This window comes from Staurois parvus, unplaced genomic scaffold (genome assembly GCF_062004578.1).
Source record: "Staurois parvus isolate SC_StPar_1 unplaced genomic scaffold, SC_StPar_1.0 ptg000006l, whole genome shotgun sequence".
Taxonomy (NCBI): domain Eukaryota; kingdom Metazoa; phylum Chordata; class Amphibia; order Anura; family Ranidae; genus Staurois; species Staurois parvus.
In genome coordinates, this window is record NW_028317802.1 from 9,390,692 (window position 1) to 9,414,077 (window position 23,386).

General features: G+C 35.9%; 1 protein-coding gene across 6 annotated transcripts in view; it reads right to left on the bottom strand.

Moving 5' to 3' along the window:
• LOC149474319 (protocadherin gamma-C5-like) overlaps nucleotides 1-23,386 on the bottom strand; it is a 561,663-nt gene that overhangs the window by 480,481 nt on the left and 57,796 nt on the right. The window contains exon 1 of one of the 6 annotated variants that reach the window (XM_089655543.1): nucleotides 17,811-20,217. The exons of 3 other annotated variants lie outside the window; for them this stretch is intronic. In XM_089655543.1, the coding sequence (XP_089511669.1) occupies nucleotides 17,811-20,195 (2,385 nt within the window). In that variant the 5' untranslated portion in view covers nucleotides 20,196-20,217. Of the gene's footprint in view, nucleotides 1-5,230; nucleotides 7,729-11,280; nucleotides 13,735-17,810; nucleotides 20,218-23,386 lie in introns of those variants that run through there. 2 more of the 6 variants (XM_089656068.1, XM_089655583.1) reach the window with 2 other exon arrangements.

Sequence of the window (23,386 nt, forward strand, 5' to 3'; positions counted from 1 at the left end):
TTTACCAGTACAACCAAGTTGAGTTTGATGGAAACTCTTCCCATGTTTACTAAGTTTGTAATATACTGCAGAGTTAAATAGCACAAGCACAGATTTACAAACATCTGAATGAACCATAATTAATTTAAGTCTGCCCCTATGTCTACTCGCCTTTCTCATTCCAATTTGAGAAATAGCCTTAAAGCTTCAATAAAATGTTTATTTATAACTCAAAGGTTTTTTAAAATTTGAAATAGATATAAACTATATATTTAGCAATATATGAATATAGAAATAAATGGATTCAGAACACTATAGTTCAACTTTAACAGTTTTATCTTGATTGGAGAATTGAACAAGTGTCAAAATTATCAATATACAAGTTTTAGATGTACAGTTAAGATAAACTACAATTACTAAAATGTCTCATATAATATAGCATAAAAATGAATGGGTAATTAAGTGGAGGTTTAATCAGAATATGAAAAACACAAAGATATCCAAAATGAACAAGGCTTAGTAGAGAACAATATTTAAAAATGGAAACCGAAAATCTCATAAAACTACAACCAGTTATACTGTAGTCTCCTGACCAATTGGTCATCAATCTTAGAAACAAAGTAGAGAACAAAATCACCTCAATTGTCAAATATCTAATTTACGGAGCAGGTGTGGGAGCATACATACATTTTAGGTGCATCAGAACTCTTTTAAAACAATATAACTGTATTATTTTTCATTTACATAATGTATGCCAGTAATACATAAACAATGATCATTACATCAAAAGCATTGATGTAGCAATAAAGTATTAGCCATTTGATGAATGTAGAAGCATTTACGTTGAATGATTACAATTTACATGTCACATATTAAATTGAAATTCAAGCTTTTAAAGCATGTTTTTATGTGGCATGATATCTACAATACACTAGATATCATGCGTGAAAAAAAAAAATGTTGATATCTATTGTTGGTCAATTAATGCTATCGCTTTAAATATAAACGTTCTACAATCCACATTTATTAGAACTTGTAAATGAAATAGAATAAAATGTAGAAATGTTTATTATATATATATATATATATATATATATATATATATATTGTAATAGAACATAGAAATTCCTTAAACGTTTAATGAAACAGCAAAACCAGACAGGTTACTGTGAGGTAGGCTACAAGGAACCAAATTACCTTTCACTGAACCAGTGTGAATCACATCAGAGCCATTGTTGGTTTTTAAGATCTACTCCATAGAAACCATGATTTACATAGACTGTTCTGATTATGGCCATCAAGTCTGGAACAGCTGTATGGGTTTGAAATAAATGGCTCTATTAGGCTGTAGCTTAGGTGTAAACCCTTGAATCAAGATTCAAAGCATACCCAGAAGTAACGTATTCAGGGACCGGATATGATGACAAAGGCCAGGCCTCAATGCATTTGGTGAAATCGCATCATCAGGAAGCTTGTTTTTGGTGCACATTGGCTCAGATTGTTGGAGCGGCTGTGCTTGGAAATTTTAACCACAATATGCGCTGTGCAAGTGCTGGGAGCAGCACTTTTAAATGTGAGTGTATTTTTATCTTTTAACTTTTGCATACTCAATAAAATTTGCTACACTATGGGAAGAATTTTTGTTTCTTGAGTGTGCGTATTGTCATACTGGTTCATTCAAAAGAAGATCCTGGTGGTGTGTGCTTCCTCCTTGATTTTTGGGATATGCATGAATTATTATGGATCTGGTAAGCATTCAATTTTAATGCACGTGGTGGTGAATCAGCAGCAAGTGGAATTCACACAGGTGTTGGGCATACAAGTAGATAAAAAATCAGTGGATGGATTATTATTTACGGACACTTTTCAATTTATGAAACATGTTGATGTATTTATTGGATAATATTTAGATGAATGTTTTTAATCATTTAATGATATTAGCAATTGGGTGTACTTGTAATATGTTTTTCACCGATTGTGATTGAATTTGTTTGTAGTTGGGGTGAGTGCCTTTTTTATGAAATTTTTTTTAACACAGATCTTATAAAATTGTTCTTTATAAGTTGACTAAGTGGATAACAGTTTCTTTTCAAGGGCTGCCTCTTCATAATAGGCTGTACAGAAAAACATGGATTCTTACAGGAGGTAGGAGCCCCCAGATAAACACGGGTTGACCAATGGCCATGTATTCATAGATGAAACCACTGTAGCATTCAATGGCCAAAAAACCCTCGTAAGCACAGTAACGTTCTTCCAACTTTATAGCTATTACTAAAGGTGATGAACATCTACAAACTATAAAAACCATATTGGTGAAATTAGGTATTATGCTGCCTTCAGGATTAACAGTTTTTTTCTCCAAAGATAGCAGTTCCAAGGGCTACTGGTCCATGACAGACCTGCAGTAAACTGTTAGCTCCTGTCCACAGAAGTAGTAGAAAGCCCTTAAACACCTATGAGGTAATTTATGACCATGCATTCATCTCCATAAACATGTCTCCTATTCTGCAGATGTATCCATCCACTATATAAAAAACATATGCACAGAAGTGGTGGATGTCCCCCATATAAACATTGTTGACCAATGGCCATATATTCATAGATGAAAAACACTCTAGCATTTACTGACCAAACAACTTGTGTAAGCAGTACAGTGCTCCTCCACCTGAGCAATTCTATATGTAGTGCACACCCACAGGATGCAAAGAAATCAAACAGAGGGCGCCCCGGCCTAGTGCATTACCTTAAAAAACATTTATTGATAAAAATAATAGGTATTATACTCACACGACAATAATGTAAAAAGCACATCATGAAAGAACAGCTCAAGGTTCTAAGGAAGTCCTCGAAATGCGTTAGCTTGTTGGAGGTCCAAGATTCCATTGCGGACAATCACATAGTGTGGATTAGACAGTGCTGTTCTTTCATGATGTGCTTTTGACAATTTTGTCATGTGTGAGTATAACACCTATTATTTCTATCAATACATGTTTTTAAGGTAATGCACTAGGCCGATGTGCCCTGTTTGACCCGTGGGTAATGCTCTTTCTTTTGTAATATGTAAATATATATATATATATATATATATATATATATATATATATAATATTATATTTTGCCTTTGAGTTGGAATAAGGTTGAATTATACAATGGTTCCTCTAACTGTTACAAATGATAATATTTCTACACTCAGAATAATGCATTCTTGCTGTCACTTTTACAAACTGGTTTCTCTTCCCTGTTAGATTTACCATATTCATGTTTTTTTTCTTTTTTTTCCTTGTTGACCTTTATTATTGTACCTTTTATGTATATATGTATTTATGTATATATACAACATAATCACCAATAAACTACCAAGCCTAGTTTAAAGACATAGTTCACCTACCAAACACTGCCTATGCAGATAAGAGACATCTGTAAATTAAACAAACTGTACAGCTTTGACCAAACTTGAATAATGCCCATGCTATAGGTGTAGACCATTTACTTACCTCATAAAGCCTGACTGGAAAACTCCCAGAGATTACATTTCCCCATTCTGCCTTGTTGCTAGGATGTTACTAAGATATGCCCAGCTGTTACTGTTCACCTCTACCATCACAGGAGCAGGGTCTTTCTCTGGTTCAAACCCCTTAATGGATTTTTTTCTTCTCTGATGCAGTAGCTCTGAGCTCAGTTGATACATCGCTCCTGTAATGGTGCAGGTGAACATTAACAGTTGGGCATGCCTTTGCAACATCCTAGCAACAAGGCAGGATAGAGAGATCTCTGGGAGGTTTGAAGACAGTCTTTAATAGTTTCATAAGTGGCCTACTCTTATAGCAAGAGCATTATTAAACATTGATCAAAGCTGCAGTTTGTTTTTATCTACAGACATCCCTTATCTGCATATGCATATCTGGTGAAAGGCATTTTCTTGTTCAATATTTTTATTAGAGCAGATCGTAAAGTAGAAAATTACAGTTTGATCAGGATAATATAGTGATACAAACAAACTGTTATTCTGCATACATTCACAGATAGGTATGACGGAACATCCCGTTAAATACAATAGTGGGATGAGATCAAGATGTAATGGTACAGCAAAGAACTATGAAACATAAAGGGAATTTAAACTCCCAATACTAAATGAGCTGCTTAAGTACTCAATACTCATCAATCGGTAGAGATTGCGGACAGTGGATAAGAGTTTTTGAAAAAGGCACATAATACCAAAAGCACTTGTCCAATGCTGAATAAAGAAGATAATGGGTAGAGAGAGAGTGGGGAAACTAGAAAGAGGAGAAAGGCCAGAAAAAGAGGAGAGAGAACAGGTTGATGACTCCAGGTCAGGGCAGGAAGGTGTTTAAGAAAGTTTTATGGGTTGGTGGTGTAGAGCTAGGGCTCCAATATTGAGATGTCAAAATGGGGAGGAAGGAAGTGATCCACCCATTGTTGCCAGATTTTCCAATGTCATGGGATTATATCTAAGATGGTTGCTTCAGTTTTACTGTGGATCATTGCCTGAGTGACCATATTTTTGGATTCTATAAAACAGAGTGATGAGGATTTCCAGACCTTTGCTATGGTCTGTTTCAAGGCTGTTAGAATTTGAATAGCAAGTTTCGATTGTGCTTTTTTGAGATCCAAATGGCAATGATTCAACAGTGCAAAAGCAGTCAGGAGAGATTGGCCTATCAAATAAGGTTGAGAGAATTCTAAAGCTGTCAACCCAGAATTGCTGCACAATCAGGCACGTCCACCAAATTTACTACAACCCCAAAAGTATGTAGAGGGATAAGTAGGGATAAATTTGGTGATTCTCGCCGGGACCAGATACCATTATAAGAGGACCTCAAAATTTGTTGTAACAGCAAGTAATAGCAGTAAGACATTGGTGATCATTGTAAACCGTCATCACAGCAATCATGTTGCACACAGGTCACTCCAATCAACTCTTTAGCCAAAGCGCTCTGCTGTCTGACAGTGAAAGCAGCAGTTTAGTGTGTGTGCCAGGCATGCGCATACACATAAACAAAAGGACATATAGGTAGTAGGAAACACCCTCTGGCACTTAAGTTACCCCAAACAGAGGGGGTTAAAAAAGTATTTAATGTTTATTTGTAGAAAAAAAGATCTCACATGCCTGGAAAAATAGAACTACTGGAAAAATATAACCTAAAAAACAAATATAACTGTCAAAAAAGCCATATACTTTTCATTTATTAAAAATAATTGGGCATGTAAAAAGTACATGCATTCAACATACCTGAACATCATTGCTGATTTTCAAAGCCTGGTTTGTAGAACCACTGGCAGGAGCTGAGTCATCTGTATCAATAAGATTATCTGTGGGGACATTCTGGACTGGTTTCAGATAAGCAATTTCATTCTGCTTTGGGTCAAGAGTCACACACACGTCATAAGAGAATGGAAAAGGTAAGCTCGCATCACTGATCTCAGAGGGACATCCCAGGGTGAATTGAGGGTAAACAGTTCTGTTAAACTCTCCCAAGTTCACTGCCGAACTTGTTTTTCTGCATTTAACAATAATTATAATCACCACTGTCACAATAAATAAAAAAGAAATTAGGGCTATGGCTATTACCAAGAAGAATGTTACATTCGATGAAGCATCTGAAATATTGGGTTGCCGTTTTATTTCTGGAACAGCTTGTTGAAAATTTTCAGCTACAACCAAATTTAAAGTGACTGTAGAAGACAGTGATGGAACTCCATTGTCCTTCACCAAAACCACAATCTTTTGTCTTAAAGAATCTATGGCTTGAAGATCTCTTCTTATCCTAATTTCACCAGTTTTTTGGCCAATATTAAATAATGATGAGTCAGGTGCTTGTAGGAAGTGGTAAGAGAGCCAAGCATTGTGTCCAGAGTCAGCATCTATAGCAATTACTTTGGTTACTAGATAACCTTTCTCAGCGTAATGAGGTATAAATTCAAATAGTGCAGATTCCTCAGTGTCCGGTGATGGATAGAGGATCTTTGGAGCATTGTCATTCTTATCAACAATACAAATCCTCACTGTGACATTACTGCTTAGAGGAGGAGATCCACTGTCTTTAGCTATCACCTGGAACTGAAATTCCCGTAACTGTTCAAAGTCAAATGATCTCTGAGCATACAGTACTCCACTAATGGAGTTCATGGAAACATATGAAGATACTGGAATTTCTTCTACATTGCTGTTTAAAATGCTGTAAGTGATTTTGCCATTGTCATCACGATCCAGATCTACAGCATGGACCTTGTGCACTGAAGTCCCTGGTTGATTATTTTCTGTAATATAGACAATGTAGTTTGTTTTCTCAAAAACAGGAGGGTTGTCATTAACATCTGATATAGTTAACCTAATGGTTTTATTACTAGAAAGTGATGGTGAGCCATTATCCACACAATTAATGGTAATATTGTACACAAAAATGATTTCTCGGTCCAAGCTGGTTGCTGTTACAAGCTTGTAATAACTACTTGACGATGGTACAAGTTGAAAAGGTAAGGCATTTGAAATCTGACAAACAATCTCAGCATTCATGCCCGAATCTAAATCATGAATATTAATAACTGCTATAACTGTACCAATTGGTGAATCCTCTGGAATTGTTGCAAAAAGGGATGTTAGTGTTATTTCTGGGATGTTGTCATTCACATCAGTCACTTGAACTGATACTTTACAATGTGTAACATGACCACCACCATCTTTAGCTTCTACAGTCATTTCATAATTATCTGAAAGTTCATAGTCCAAATTTCCAATCGACCTTATTTCACCACTTATTGAATCAATGTTAAATAATTGTTGAGCATTTTCAGTAATGTGGCTGAAGGAATATGATACATGTGCATTGGAGCCTTCGTCCTCATCGGTTGCATTTAAACGAACTACAAGGAAACCAATCGGTACATTTTCAGGCAGTCTGATATGATATGTGTCTTGTGCAAACACAGGAAAATTATCATTAAAATCTTGTACAACTATCTTAACTATGGCTGTACCAGATTTAGGAGGTTTTCCACCATCTCTAGCAGTCAAAATTAACTCATAGGAACTTTGCTGTTCTCTGTCCAGAGACGTTTCTAGTATAATTTCTGGGTATTTAATTCCATCCTTAGTGGTTCTTTCTCCAAGACTAAAATGTTCATTTCCAGCAAGAGTATAGCTTTGTACAGAATTACTGCCAAGATCTGGATCCTGTGCATTGCCTAGAGCAAAGTGTGTCCCTGTTAAAGTAACTTCACTAATTTCTAAATCAAAACGTTTCTTAGAAAAGGTAGGCGAATTGTCATTCACATCCTGGATTTCAATGCTGATTGTGTAAAAGTTTAGAGGATTTTCTATAACCGCTTCAAGGTTTAAAAAACAGCTCTGTTTAGCTCCGCATAATGTTTCCCTGTCAATCCTCTCTGACACAAATAAATTACCATTTTCCAAATTAATACCAAAATACTGCTTCTTTGCTTTATGGAGTATTTGGAATTTTCGGAGTGTTAATCCCTTAACATCTAACCCAAGGTCTTTTGCCATATTTGAAACAACAGATCCTTTCTTCAGTTCTTCTGCTACAGAGTACTGTAACTGACCAGATGTAATGTTAAAGAAAAAGAAAATAAAGCCACATACTTGCCATAGCTTTGCCCCTTTTGTTCCCTCTCTTCTGGTACTATTCATTGTAAATGGGAGAACATTAGCTGTTGATCTTCATTAATAAAGTAATTAAGCAAGAATAAACATTACAAATGCAATCGATTTTTGAAGATGTCCAGAAGCATCCAAGCCTCAGCATACACAGTGGTAATATTGCAGTGCTTTCTTTTCTTCTGCACTGTAAGACTGTAGTAAAATTTATATAGGTATTTCACCAGTTACATGGATTTTAAATAAAATACAGTCCTATACTGACACCAAGTGGGCAAACAGAAGTATGGCAGTTTTAACTGCCTACAGAACATTTACATTATATATAGTATCCTTTCCAGCAAGCACTATGTGTGATTGTTATACTCTATGTTTATAAAGCCAAGTATAAAAGCTTCATAATGGAAACATTATTTTAAAGATTACGAACAGCATTGTTTAAGAAAATAAATACACAAAACACAAAACAAATTTAGGATGTAGTTTTAAAAAAATATAGTTAATTTTATTCATTAAAATGCATATAGAAATTAATCTGAAACTATTAGTATTTTTGTAGATTAGGAAGGTACAGTGTTAATAGGTGTAAAAAATGACGATGATATCCAATGTGCAGTTACACTTACTGGAACTGTGTTGGTGAAAGAAGTCGTAATCTGCCTTTTTCTCTATTAAAGTGGAACTACGCTGATTCTGAGTACCACAAACCAAAATTAATTTTAATATTCAAAGCAAACGCACCTATCCATCCATATCTTCATACTTTATTTTGCTGAGAAATTGCATTGAAAAACACCTCCTAGCATTTCTGGCAGTAGCCATCTTGAGTAAGGGCAGATGATTAATGTAGCATTCACTTTCTGGAATCCATCTGCCCTCTAGTTTAGGCATGAAAGCAGGAGGGTGTGCTTAGCTGAGAAAACCCCTACTTCCCTCCTAAAGAATCCTGAGATGCTTGACGTAATTTACCTAGGAAGTAATATAAAAAAAAGTTTAAAACAAGCAAATATTATATACTCTCTATTTAATATCTATTTAATAATTCTAGCAGCATAAGGATTAAAAATAGTTCATGTTGATTGAGAGTGTGAACTTCTAATGTTGCTGCAGCAACAACCATAGAAAAATGAAGTATATACTTTCTATTTTTCAACAACATAATGCTTAACATTTATGTTAAAAAAGCAGCTATGAATATGCTGCATGTTATCTCATTTTTTTTCAGCTATTTATAAAAAAATGTGTCTAATTTTATTTTTTCAATTTAGTTTATATTCTATGTAACAAAATTTTCAGTCAACCAATCATTGCTTACTGATCCAATGGTTCTACACAACTTGTACATTATTTTCCTTGCAGTGCAATGATTGGATTTAAAACAATTTTGCAATCTTTTTAAATCCTTTGACAGACTCATAGGAACAGGAATTTCTTTCTTAGGGCCCTAAAGAACTGTAATGATCTTGACATGATGTTAGTGATCTTGGCATGATGACACAACTGTGTCAATAGCAAAGAGAACACAAGACCCTAGATGTCTGAGGTTTAAATATGACAGATACCATCTGCATATGAAAATATGATTATTCCAAAATGAACACAGAGAAAACATAAATGTATTAAACAATTTTACTAAGTAAGAAAAATATTTTTTTCTTATATGAGGTTATAAGACCACAGACACTGCATTAAAGGATAAGAGCACTTTCATTGCACTATTTTTTTGTAGTACATCTATCCTTTTCTAGCGTACCTGCATAAAACCATACTTATACCATATACTGACCTGCCCGATGCCATAAAACTTTTCTCATGAAATGTTCCACATTTAAAAAAAAAATATGTTATTTAGTGATGTTAAGGAATCTGCAGAACTTTAAACATTAGTTTCCTCCCATTCAAAAGCTAATACTCTAACTCCAGTAATTTGTTTTCATCAGAGCAGGAGAGATATGCTCATATTGTAACCATTACATTTAAGTGTGATAAAATTAAAAACTTAATTTGCTATTTTTTTAATCACGTGAATATTTTTATGCTGGTCTGATCTGCACACAATCACCCATTTCAGGAGTCTAGGTAATCATTATTGTTAAACTGAAAGATTCTTTGCAGATGGACAATTGTAGATGTAAATAATATAGTGAATTTAAAAATGCGCACATTTTGAGTAGAAAATTCTTACAGTTAGTCTGGCTGAAAAAAGACAAACGTCCATCCAGCTCAACCATTAAACAAAAAAAAACGTTTATAATACTATACCCACAGTTGATCCAGAGGAAGGCAAAAAACCCAGCAAAGCATTATCCAATTTGCTCCTGCAAGGAAAAAAATTCCTTCCTGATCTCCCAAGAGTAAATTGGATATTCCCTGGATCAACTTTACCTGCAAATGTTAGTATTCAGTTATATTCTGTGTATCTAAGACAGAATCCAGGCCTTTTATAAAGCAATCCACTGAGGTAGCCAGAACCAACTCTTGAGGGAGTCTATTCCACATTTTCACAGCTCTCACTGTAAAGAAACCTTTCTGTGTTTGGAGATTAAATTTCTTTTCCTCCAGATGTAAAGAGTGCCCCCTTGTCCTCTGTGATGACCTCAGGGTGAATAGCTCTATACCGAGTCCACTATATGAACCACTGATGTATTTATACATGTTGATCATATCCCCCCTTAATCTCCTCTTCTCAAGAGAGAATAAATTCAGTTCCTCTAATCTCTCCTCATAGCTCAGCTCCTCCATGCTTCTTATCAGTTTGGTTGCCCTTCTCTGTACTTTCTCCAGTTCCCCAATGTTCCTTTTGTGAATTCATGCCCAAAACCGAACTGCATATTCCAGATGAGGTATTACTAATGATTTGTTATAAGATCTGGTCACCCAAAAAGGCACTCAGGAAAGATGTATAAACTATATCTACCTTTTTAGTATAGTTAGATCCAGAATTCGGGTTTAGCCCCTTCCAAGGATATGATAACTAAATTTGCTTTGATTCTGTACTCCATTTTATTACTTTCTTTCATTATTTATTTTCTTTATGTTTCTCTTTTCAATGTTATGAACAATCTGGTGATGCTTATAAGTTACAGCTTATCCTTTAAAAAAAAGTTCACTTCAATGGTCGTTATTCTTTCTTATCTTTTCAATTTTTCAATTTTTTTAAATGGATATTGTACTACTAACATTATGCATTACAGTACTGTAAATCAACGCAATGCTTTAATGACCTGGTTGATATCTCAATGTACATATTTTCCTCCGTATCAATAATTTGTGCTACTTATCACTATTATATGCCTAATCTTCCTTTGTATTTTTCTTATAAAACTCAAAAAACATTTGAAATAAAAAAATGTGCACTTTATGTATTATGAATACATTAAATAGGCATGTATTGCAGAGATGCATTGCATTTTTTTTGCCATTATATCTTGTAAGTTCTTTACTCACATACACAGTTATCATGGTACTGAAAGGGACTGGTTCCAAAAGCTAAATAAAGCAGCAAGTGAAAGTCTAATCATTATCAGAATACAGTTACATTTCAAAGCTCTAACTGATTTATATTATTATTATTAATATTATTATTATTATTATTATTAAACAGTTAACTCATGAGCCATCATAAATGCAAAAGAATGACATATATAAGAATAACTTCACCATACCTCTGCCATATTGTTAGCAGGCAAATCTTGATTTGTGGAACCACTGATAGCAGCTGAGTCATCGGTGTCAATGAGATTGTCTGTGGGCACATTCTGTACTGATTTTAGGTAAGCAATTTCATTCTGCTTAGAATCAAGTGTTACACAAACATCATATGAGAATGGAAAGGGTAAACTTGTATCACTGATCTCAGAAGGACATCCCAGTGTAAACTGAGGATAAACATTTCTACTATATGTTCCAAAGGTTGTTGGGGTATTCGATTTTCTACACTTAGAGATGACTGCACCTATGACCGTCAAAACAAACGTAAAAGAAATCAGAGATATAGCAATTACTAGAAAGAATGATGCATGAGAGGAATTATTTGGATTTTTGGGTTGCTGTTTGAATTCCGGTACAACTTGCTGAAAGCTTTCAGCTACAACCAAGTTCAAAGTGACTGTAGACGACAGAAATGGAATGCCATTGTCCTTCACTAACACCACAATTTTTTGCTTTAAAGAATCCTTGTCTGGAAGATCTCGTCCTATTCTGATTTCACCATTTTGTTGCCCAATAACAAACAACGATGGTTCCTGGACTTGTAGAAAATGATAAGAAAGCCAAGCATTGTGTCCAGAGTCAGCATCAACAGCAATAACCTTTGTCACCAAATAACCTTTCTCAGCTGAGTAAGGAATAAATTCAAACACAGAGCCATCAGTATCTGGTGATGGGTAGAGAATCTTAGGAGCATTATCATTTTTATCTACGATACATACTCGTATTGTGACATTACTACATAAAGGAGGAGATCCATAATCCATAGCCATCACCTGGAATTGAAATTCCTGTAACTGTTCATAGTCAAAAGATCTCTGTGCATAAAGAACTCCTGTCACTGAGTTTATGGAGATATATGATGGCACTGGAATGTCTTCTACTTTGCTGTTTAGAATACTGTATATAATTTTTCCATTGTCATCCTGGTCTAGATCCGATGCATGGACTTTATAAATTAAAGTCCCTGGCTGATTATTTTCAGCAATATAGATAATGTACTCCATCTTTTCAAAAACAGGAGAATTGTCATTCACGTCTAAAATCATCAACTCAATGGTTTTATTACTGGATAAAGTAGGTGATCCATTATCCACACAGTGGATTGTTATGTTATACCCCAAATTTCTCTCTCGATCCATGTTTTCTGCAGTTACAAGTTTATAGTAACTACTAGATAGTGGTATTAGTTTAAAAGGCATTGTATTGTAGAGCTGACATATAACTTCACCATTCTTTCCAGAATCCAAATCCCGAATTTTAATTAAGGCTATGACAGTGCCAGGTGGAGAGTCCTCTGGAATCGCCGGAGAGACAGATGTAACCGTAATTTCTGGAATATTGTCATTCATGTCAGTCACCTGTATTGATATTTTGCAATGTGTGGCATGGCCACCACCATCTTTAGCTTCGACAGTAATTTCATAAGAATCTGCAATTTCATAGTCCAAACTTCCTATTATCCTAATATCACCATATTGCGGATTTATAGAAAATATCCGGCGAGCGCTTTCGGGGATATGATTAAATGAATAGGTTATTTGGGCATTAGATCCCTCGTCATCATCAGTAGCATTTAAGTCAATTACTAGAAAATCCACAGGTGCATTCTCTTGTAATCGTATGTGGTATGTGTCTTGAGCGAAAATAGGATAATTATCATTATCATCCTGAACATCTATTTTAACTGTGGCAGTACCAGATTTGGGAGGTTGTCCTCCATCATAAGCAGTCAAAATGAACTCATATAAACTTTGTTTTTCTCTATCTAGTGCGTTTTCCAAAACAATCTCAGGATATTTAATTCCATCCTTGGTAATTCTTTCTCCAAGACTGAAGTATTTATTGGCAGTCAGGGTATAGCTTTGTACAGAATTAGTACTAAGATCTGGATCTTGAGCATTTCCTAAAGAAAACCGTGCACCTGGCAAGGTAAATTCACTAACTTCTATACTGAAATTGTTTTTTGAAAAGGTAGGCAGATTATCATTCACATCCTGGATTTGAACAGTGATGGTGTAGACATTCAGCGGATTTTCTATGACAGCTTCCAGGTTTAAAAAGCAGCTTTGTTTCGCCCCGCACAATGTTTCTCTGTCAATCCTCTCTGAAACAAGTAAGTCCCCATTTTCTATATTCACTCTAAAATAATCTATTTTATCTTCAGCAACAACCTGGAATTTTGCTGCTAACTCTTTAATATTTAGCCCAAGATCGTTTGCCAAATTCCCAACTACAGTTCCTATTTTAAGCTCTTCAGAAATTGAATACTGTAACTGACCAAAAATGACTTTCAATAGAAATAAGGTAAAAGTAAACACTTGCCACATCATTATCCCCTCTGTTCTTGTATCTTGTTATCAATCAAAGTGAGCAGGCAAAGGTGTTGTCCTTTCATTACTCCATGAAGAAAGAATTGCATCTGACAGATCCAAGATGTTGATGAGTAGCCTGAATTGCAGGATGCACAATGAAAATATTGCAGTATTTCTTTCGGAGCTGCAGTGTGAGACTAGTGAAAATTACTTGGATATAGAGTATATTCCAAAAGAGCAAATGAAAATAATATAGTCAAATAGTGACACCAAGAGGTTAAAGTCAGGTAATGCAGCTAAACATCTTGAGTTGAAAAGGAAATATAAAACGGGTTTAAAGTTGTTTATTTTTGTTTGCTTTTCATTTGTTGTTTATTGAAGGCAACAAGAAAAAAAAAGAGGGTAAGTCAAAGGTCACCTGATAATGACTGATGCTGGTCATCCATTGAAAGGGTTGGGATAAACTATCTGTGTGTGTAATTGATTTCACCACTAGTTTATTTAGCCTTTTAAAATTAAATTATATGTAGAAAATACGAAAATAGATGTAAAAATATGACATTAACATATTTTTGCTGAGGTATGCATAATATAAATAAACTGTACAAAGAAAGGAAAATGATAATTTATGTTCAAAAATATTTTGGATTGTAATGTTATTTGGAAATGTAGAAAACTGAAATATCTGCATGGGATCTGTACCTATTTTGTACCAGGTTTTTCTTTACTCTAGTGGCCCATTTCACAGACACTGAAGCTGATTTACTAGAGAAATAGAGTCTGTTAGCCTATAAAATAAATAGAAACTTAAAGTTTTACTAAACCCAGGACCCTGCGTTCACTATATCTGGTCTCCCACAGTACACAGAACATGGAAGTGCAATTATGTTAGCAAATATAAACTGCTAAATACCTTTTCTCATTTCTCTTTTCTATTACTGTTCAGCAGAGTACTGGTTAAAGTTTGTAGGTGAAGTTCTCTTTATGCTCTAGGAGGATGCAAAACCCATGACCTCTGTCTGGACAGTGCTGGTTGGCCCTGTGCTGATCACATGCACTCTTCCAAGAAAAAAAAACACATCTCTAGCAATACACACTAAACTGAGCATGTGCAGAATGGCTACGGTTTAGTATGTCTTATCAGGAGATAAGACATGGACATTTGAACAAGAGGAGAAGTCAGGATCAAACAGCCTTTTTACACACTGCAGAGGATTAACCCCTTAAGTTCCACAGTGGGTATAACAAGCTTGCTTTACTGCATATACAGACTGATTTACTGTTGTGAGTTTAGTAACACTTGAATGTTTACTTGTGTTCACGTAAGCCAGTCACCAGTGACGAGGAAGCAAAAAACAGCTTTTTTTAATTTCACTTGCATATGACTAGACATAGATTCACCATATTTCCGATCATATGAACATTTACTTTGCAAAGTGAACAGCATATAAGCATATATTCCATTATGCATTCCCACTTAAGTTAATTATAGCAAACATGTTCTCCTCCCATGCTCATCTCCAGGATTTCTCCAGAGCCTCTCCCATCCTCTGAAACTCCCTACCCAAATCTGTCTGGCAATCCCTGAAAAGTCATCTCTTTAGGGAAGCTGGAAGCCTATATAGGGGAGCATATATAGCTATATAGGCTTCCAACATGTCTAGGGGTTTTAGCTTTGAGGAAGGGAGTTGTTTCCCGAAATGCGTTAAACCCTGTCGCAAGACCACTGTTTGCTGGGACTGTCACATTTTTTCCTTGTTTGTTTACATGACTCTTGGTTTGTGAGTATATACTTTTGTCATATTAAATAAATCCTTTTTTATCATGGTAATACGGTAATGCACGAGGAGAGTGCACCCTTTTTTGCTTTCTTCCATATGTAAAACCTAATGTGAAAAAAATCATTATAAATACCTTGTTCCCCTTTTTTAGAAGTGATCATCTGTATAGGAGGAGGGGGGGAAACACAACACAACACTAAGCTTTTTAGTGAGAACACACTGAGTTTCCAGCACAGCCAGAGAACTGACCACGTTGTGTTCTCCTGCTTAGTGTGGTCAGTTTTTAATAGGAAAGCAGAGGGGCTGGCAGGAACACCAGGGATTTCACACAAAGGAAGCAATACAAAGAGAACAAGATACTTTTTCATACAAGTCATACCTGGTGCAGCAGGCACATATCAGGAATATGAAATGTTAGATTACAACCACTTCCTGTCATTCTTTAAACTCGATTTATGTAATAGCTCCAAGAAATAAGCAGGTTGCCAGTATTCAGGCTTTCCTCAAAATTCCTTAGAATGTATTGACTGTGCAGACCCTAAATGTAGTATACAAAATAATATAAACAGTTCACCTAAACTTGATACTTCAGTTGTTGGTATATACTACACCTCTTTACATAAGGTGGAGTGTGACACCCCTTATTGGTTTCTTATATACTTTAAGGACTCAATTTGTGATATGTCTGCAATTGTGTTTTTTGACCTGGGTGCCTACCTACTAAGTAAAGTTTACTAGATTTCACCTGCTAGCACAAGAAACCTGAAAGATATATTGGGCACACAAGATACAGCAGAAGAAGCATAAATATATTAAATTAGATCCTATAAACTAGTGGTGGGCAACCTTTTTTTTCAACTGAGCCAAATCTCGCCAAAACCACGATTGAAAATTATTTTGAGAGCCACATCTTTAAAACTGAAAATACATAGGATGGTACACTGTTTTTAGTTTCAATAAGTTTTTATAGTAATTCATCCCCCATAGTAATTAATCTCCCATATAGTAATTCATCCCCCATATAGTAATTCATCCCCCATATAGTAATTCATCCCCCATAGTAATTCATCCCCCATAGTAATTCATCCCCCATATAGTAATTCATCCCCCATATAGTAATTCATCCCCCATAGTAATTCATCCCCCATATAGTAATTCATCCCCCATAGTAATTCATCCCCCATATAGTAATTCATCCCCCATATAGTAATTCATCCCCCCTATAGTAATTCATTCCCCATAGTAATTCATCCCCCATATAGTAATTCATCCCCCATATAGTAATTCATCCCCCATAGTAATTCATCCCCCCTATAGTAATTCATCCCCCATAGTAATTCATCCCCCATATAGTAATTCATCCCCCCTGTAGTAATTCATTCCCCATAGTAATTCATCCCCCATATAGTAATTCATCCCCCATAGTAATTCATCCCCCCTATAGTAATTCATCCCCCATAGTAATTCATCCCCCATATAGTAATTCATCCCCCATAGTAATTCATCCCCCTTATAGTAATTCATCCCCCATAGTAATTAATCCCCCATATAGTAATTCATCCCCCATAGTAATTCATCCCCCATAGTAATTCATCCCCCATATAGTAATTCATCCCCCATATAGTAATTCACCCCCCCTATAGTAATTCATCCCCCATATAGTAATTCATCCCCCATAGTAATTCATCCCCCATATAGTAATTCATCCCCCATAGTAATTAATCCCCCATATAGTAATTCATCCCCCATATAGTAATTCATCCCCCATATTAATTCATCCCTCATATAGTAGTAGTAAGTAAGTAGCAAGTAGTAAGCCAAGTCCCCCCTGTGTCAATTCACTTACCTTTGCTCCGTGCGTTCCTCTCCCCGTGTTCCCGCGCCGTTCCGGTCTTCAGGGCGGACTGTGAGAGGAGCTAGGCTCCTCTCACGTTCGTCACGCTGCCCCGCCTACACACATCCTGACAGCCAATCACTGGCTATCAGGATGTGAGTGGCAGCGAGACTGGCCAATCATTGCATTTGAGCGCACTGCCCTGGCTGTTTTTTTTTTGGATCACGCTGCAGAGTCCCTGCCGCCCGAGAGGAGGGAGGGGAGCGGGCGCCCCGGCACACAAGAGCCGCATTAAAGCGTGTAAAGAGCCACATGTGGCTCGCGAGCCGCGGCTTGCCGACCACTGCTATAAACCAATAGAACACATAACAAAAAAAAAGAAGCCAAAATAAAATCTTAGTGCTTACATAAAACATTGACACTAAAATGGTACTCTAGTAGAGACTGAGCAACAATGCATATCAGTATTATCAGAAAAGTAACTTTTTTGGCGTGTGAATGAAAATAACTTATTTTACATATACAGTATATATAATAGAAGATTTAGTTCCACATACCTGTATACCATTATCTTTAGGCAAATTCTCTTGAATCAAACTATTCACAGCTGTCAAATCTTCAGTGTCAATGAGATTGTCTGTGGGGACATTCTGGAGTGGTCTCAGATAAGCAATTTCATTTTGCTTTGAGTCAAGAGTTACACACACATCATAGGAGAATGGAAAAGGTAAACTTGCATCGCTGATCTCAGAAGGACATCCCACAGTGAACTGAGGATACACATTTCGATTATATGTTCCTAGATTTGTTAGATAGCTTGTTTTTCTGCATTTAAGAATAATTGTAACCATTACTGTTACAATAAATAGAACAGAAATCATAGCTATAGCTATTACCAGGTAAAATGTTGCATTTGATGAAATGTCTGCCAAGTTGGGTTGTTTTCTTATCTCTGGCACAACTTGTTGAAAGTTTTCTGCCACAACCAGATTTAAAGTAGCTGTAGATGACAAGGCTGGGGCTCCATTGTCCTTTACAAGAATTACAATCTTTTGCCTTAAGGATTCCACATCTGGAAGTTCCCGACCTATCCTGATCTCACCATTTTGGCTAATAACAAATAACGAAGGTTCTGAAACATGGAGTAAATGATAAGAAAGCCAGGCATTGTGTCCAGAGTCAGCATCCACTGCAATTACTTTTGTCACTAGATATCCTTTCTCAGCAGAGTGGGGGATAAATTCAAATAACGATGATCCTTCTGTGTCTTGTGATGGATATAGAATCTTAGGAGCATTATCATTCTTATCTATGATATATATTCTCACTGTGACATTACTGCTTAGAGGAGGGGATCCATTGTCCTTAGCCATCACCTGGAAATGAAATTCTCGTAACTGTTCATAGTCAAATGATCTCTGAGCATAAAGATTCCCTGTCATTGAGTTTATGGAAACATAAGATGAGACTGGAATAGATTCTATGTTACTGCTTATAATGCTGTAAGCGATTTTCCCATTTTCATCACGATCAATGTCTAAAGCATGGACATTGTGTACTGAGGTCCCCGGCTGATTATTTTCTGCAATATAGACAAGATACTTTGTTTTTTCAAAAACAGGGGGATTGTCATTCACATCTGAGATAATTAACTGAATTGATTTATTGCTCGACATTGGAGGAGATCCATTGTCGACACAATGAATTGTAATATTGTACAAAGAATTTCTTTCTTGATCCATGTTTCCTGCAGTCACAAGTTTATAGTAACTACTTGATGATGGCATTAGTTGAAAAGGTAGTGTATTAGACATCTGGCATACAACTTCACCATTCATTCCTGAATCCAAATCACGAACATTAATCAATGCTACCACTGTACCAGGCAGGGAATTCTCTGGAATTGCTTCTGAGAGAGATGTAACTGTTATTTCTGGGATGTTATCATTCACATCAATTACCTGTATAGATAACTTGCAATTTGTAACATGACCTCCACCATCTTTTGCTTCTACAGTCATTTCATAAATGTCTGAGTTTTCATAATCCAAATTTCCTATGATTTTAACATCCCCATTTTGAGGATCAATACTAAATATTTGACGAGCAGTTTCAGGAATGTGGCTAAATGAATATGAAATTTGGGCATTAGTTCCTTCATCTTCATCAGTTGCATTCAGATGAGTTACTGTAAAGCCAGCAGGCACATTCTCAGGTAACCTTATGTTATAGATATCTTGGGTAAACACAGGGAAGTTATCATTGACATCTTGAACAACAATCTTCACTATAGCCGTCCCTGATCTCTGAGGCTTTCCACCATCAAGAGCAGTTAAAATCAGTTCATAGAAACTTTGCTTTTCTCTGTCCAAAGATTTTTCTAGTATTATTTCTGGATATGTAATTCCATCCTTAGCAGATCTTTCTCCAAGGCTAAAGTATTCAATACCACTAAGTGCATAGCTTTTTACAGCATTGGAACCTAAGTCAGGATCTTGTGCAATACCTAAAGAAAACTGTGTTCCAGGACTTGCTGATTCACTGATGCCTATGTCAAAATATTTCTTGGAAAAAGAAGGAGAGTTGTCATTCACATCCTGGATTTCCACCGTAACTGTGTAAAAATTCAAGGGATTTTCTATAACAGCCTCCAAATTTATAAAGCAAGTCTGTTTTGTTCCACATAATACCTCTCTGTCAATTCTTTCTGAAACAACCAAGTCTCCATTTTCAAGATTAACGCCAAAATATTGCTTTTTGGCTTGGGAAACTATTTGAAATTTTCTCATTGTTAGGTCTTTAGCACTTAACCCAAGGTCCTTAGCCACATTCCCAACCACAGACCACTTTTTTAATTCTTCAGGTATAGTGTATTGCAATTGACCAGAGCTATGCTTGAAGTAAAATGAAGTAAAATAAAATACTTGCCATATAAACATCATCCTGGTGCTTCTGTTTCTTTCTATAATATGCATTGTAATAAGTAGTAGATATAGCTTCTGTTCCTTCAGAGAATAAAATATCCAAAGTATTGGTAAATATGGCTAGAGTCATCAGAAAGCAAAGTGGAAAAGAATTGCAGTGTTTCCTTAGTATCTGCATTGAGGCTGGATCAGATTTCGACTTTCTGACAGAATATAGAACATTTTACAGTCTAGCAGTGACACCAAGAGTTCAAAAATAGGTATTACAATAAAGCCAGTAAAGTAGCCTGAAATACTGAGACCTGAAATAACCTAAATATATAACCTCTTTACCACTTGATTACAATCATCTTTAAGTTTTTCTTACAGGTTTCTAAAATATGAAAATGAACAAATTCACAGGAAAAAAGTGTGTATATATAAGAATCTTTACAAAAATAATTTATTTTATAAGTTGTCTGTTAAGCTTTTCTTTTTTTGTTACATCTATTTTGGCAATTTGACTCTGTACAAATAATATACTTTTCACACACATAATTATAAAGGAATTTTGGAACATGCCTGCATCCTATTTGTCATAAACATTATACCCTCTTGTTTACAACCATATTGCTGTATTTCTAAGGTAACATTTATAGTTTATTTAAAGTTTTTCACAGACAGCTAATCAGGTTTAAGCTAAACCTTACCAAAAGAGAACTCTCCTTTAAACTAACTACCTGAAGAAAACACCAGTGTACTGTTGTGTCAATCACTGGACAATAATTTTTATTTGTATTCTTCACACACACACATATATACACAGTGCTCAGCATAAATGAGTACACCCCTTGCGAAAAGTAAGATTTTAATCAATATTTCAATGAACAGAAGAACAATTTCCAAAATTTTGACAAAGATTACAAAATCTTCAGTTTTACTAAAATTAGTTGATGCATAAATTAATACACCCCACAACAAAAACTACTCCATCTAGTATTTTGTATGACCTCCATGATTTGCAAGGACAGCACCAAGTCTTCTAGGCATATGAACATGTTGGTGACATATTGCAACTTTTTTCCCTTCTTCAAGAACAACCTGTTTTACAGCCTGGATGCTGGATGTAGAATGATGCTCAACTCGTCTATTCCAAATTCCCCAAAGGTATTTGATTGGGTTCAGACCAGGAGATATACTTGGTCACTGAATCACTTTCACCCTGTTCTTCTTCAGAAATGCAGCAGTGGCCTTAGATGTGTGTTTTGGATCATTGCCATCAGGGCATGGAGTGATGGTAGCATCTTCTCTTTAAATATAGAGCAGTACTTCTGTGAATTCATGATACCATCAATGAAATGCAGCTCCCCAACACCAGCAGCACTCATGCAGCCCCACAGAAGGACACTGCCACCACCATGTTTCACTGTAGGCACCATGCATTTTTCTTTATACTCAACTTTGCGACGCCATACAATTTTGCAAAAAACAAACAAGAGATACCTGTGCTCAAATCTCAAAAGCTAGTGCATGCATTTATTCATCAGGTGCTAAAGGGGTGTAACCACATATTAACACTAGAAATTCTGAAGAACCCTCTGCACACTGGTATGTACCCTTTCAAGCAGACTATGCAATAAATAGGGATATTTAGTTCACACATATTGCAATACATGCTTAAGCTGGCCAACTGCATCAAAGTAATACAGCCATACAATTTTGAAGACATTAGTTCCAAAAACATTTATCTTGGTCTCATCACTCCAGAGTACAGAGTCCCAGTAGTTTTCTTCTTTTTCAGCATGGGCCCTGGCAAGTTCTAGGCGGGATTTTTTTGTGCATGTGCTTTAGGAGAGACTTCTTTCATAGACGACACCAATGCATGCCATTCCTCTGCACTGTACACCATATTGTGTCACAGGAAATAATCACCCCAGTTTGGCTTTCTACTTCTTTAGCTAACTGCAGTGAACTTGCACTGTGATTTTCTTCAACCCTTCTCATCAGAAGACTCTCCCGTTGAGCTGGTAACTTCCATGGATGGCCTGGACGTCTCCGTGAGATGATTGCAGTTCCATCTTTGTTAAATTTCTGTATCACATTTGCTACAGTATTCTGACTGATAAGTAAAGCTGTGCTGATCTTCTTGTAGCCTTCACTTTTCTTATGTAAATAAATTATTTTCTTTCTCAGGCCTTGTGTCATTTCTCTCTCATGTGGTGCCATTGCTGACAGCATGAAATGTCTCCTTGACACTTGTTTACTGCATAATTAGACTCACCTGTAGTTGAATTCCTGTTAATTAGGATTTTGTTGTCTAAAATTTAGCTTTGCTCCAAAGACTTTCATTGGGGTGTATTCATTTTTGCAACATGGTTGTGAATGAATTTGTTAGGAAAAATACTTTTTTGTGTTAATTAATGGCCCGCATTTGTGGGATTTTTTGTAGTATAGTGTCCTATAGAAAATGTTGATTCTGAAAGGAAAGTAAATATTTTCTGACAAATCTGTTGGGATGTACTCATTTATGCTGAGCACTGTATCTACAGTGATGTGAAAAAGCATTTTTGCATATTTGTCACACTTAAATGATTCAGATCATCCAACAAATTTTAATATTACACAAAGATAACCCAACTAAATAAAAAAATTGTTTTTAAATGATGATTGCATTTATTAAGAAAAAAAGCTGTCCAAACCTGCCTGGCCCTATTTGAAAACGTAATTGCCCTCCTTCTTTGCTAAATCATGCTGACAAAAAAAGAACACAAAAACTTGTCTCACATTTGCCAAAAAACATCTTGATTATCTACAATACTTTTGGGCAAATATTCTGTGGACTGATGAGACAAATGTTGAACGGTTTGGAAAGTGTGTTTCCTGTTACATCTGGTGTAAATCTAGCACAGCATTTCATAAAAAGCACATCATACCAACAGTCAAACACGGTGGTGGTAGGGTGATGGTCTTGGGATGCTTTGCAGTTTAAGGACCTGAACGACTTGCCATAACTGATGGAACCATGAATTCTGCGCTCTACCAGAAAATCCTGAAGGAGAATGTCAAACCATCAGTTATTGACCTCAAACTCAAGAGCACTTGGGTTTTGCAGCAGGACAATGGGTCAAAACACACCACTAAGTCTACCTCTGAATGGCTCAAAAAAACTTAAATCTGATTGAGATGCTGTGGCATGATCTTAAACAGGCTCAAATTTATGCTCAAAAACC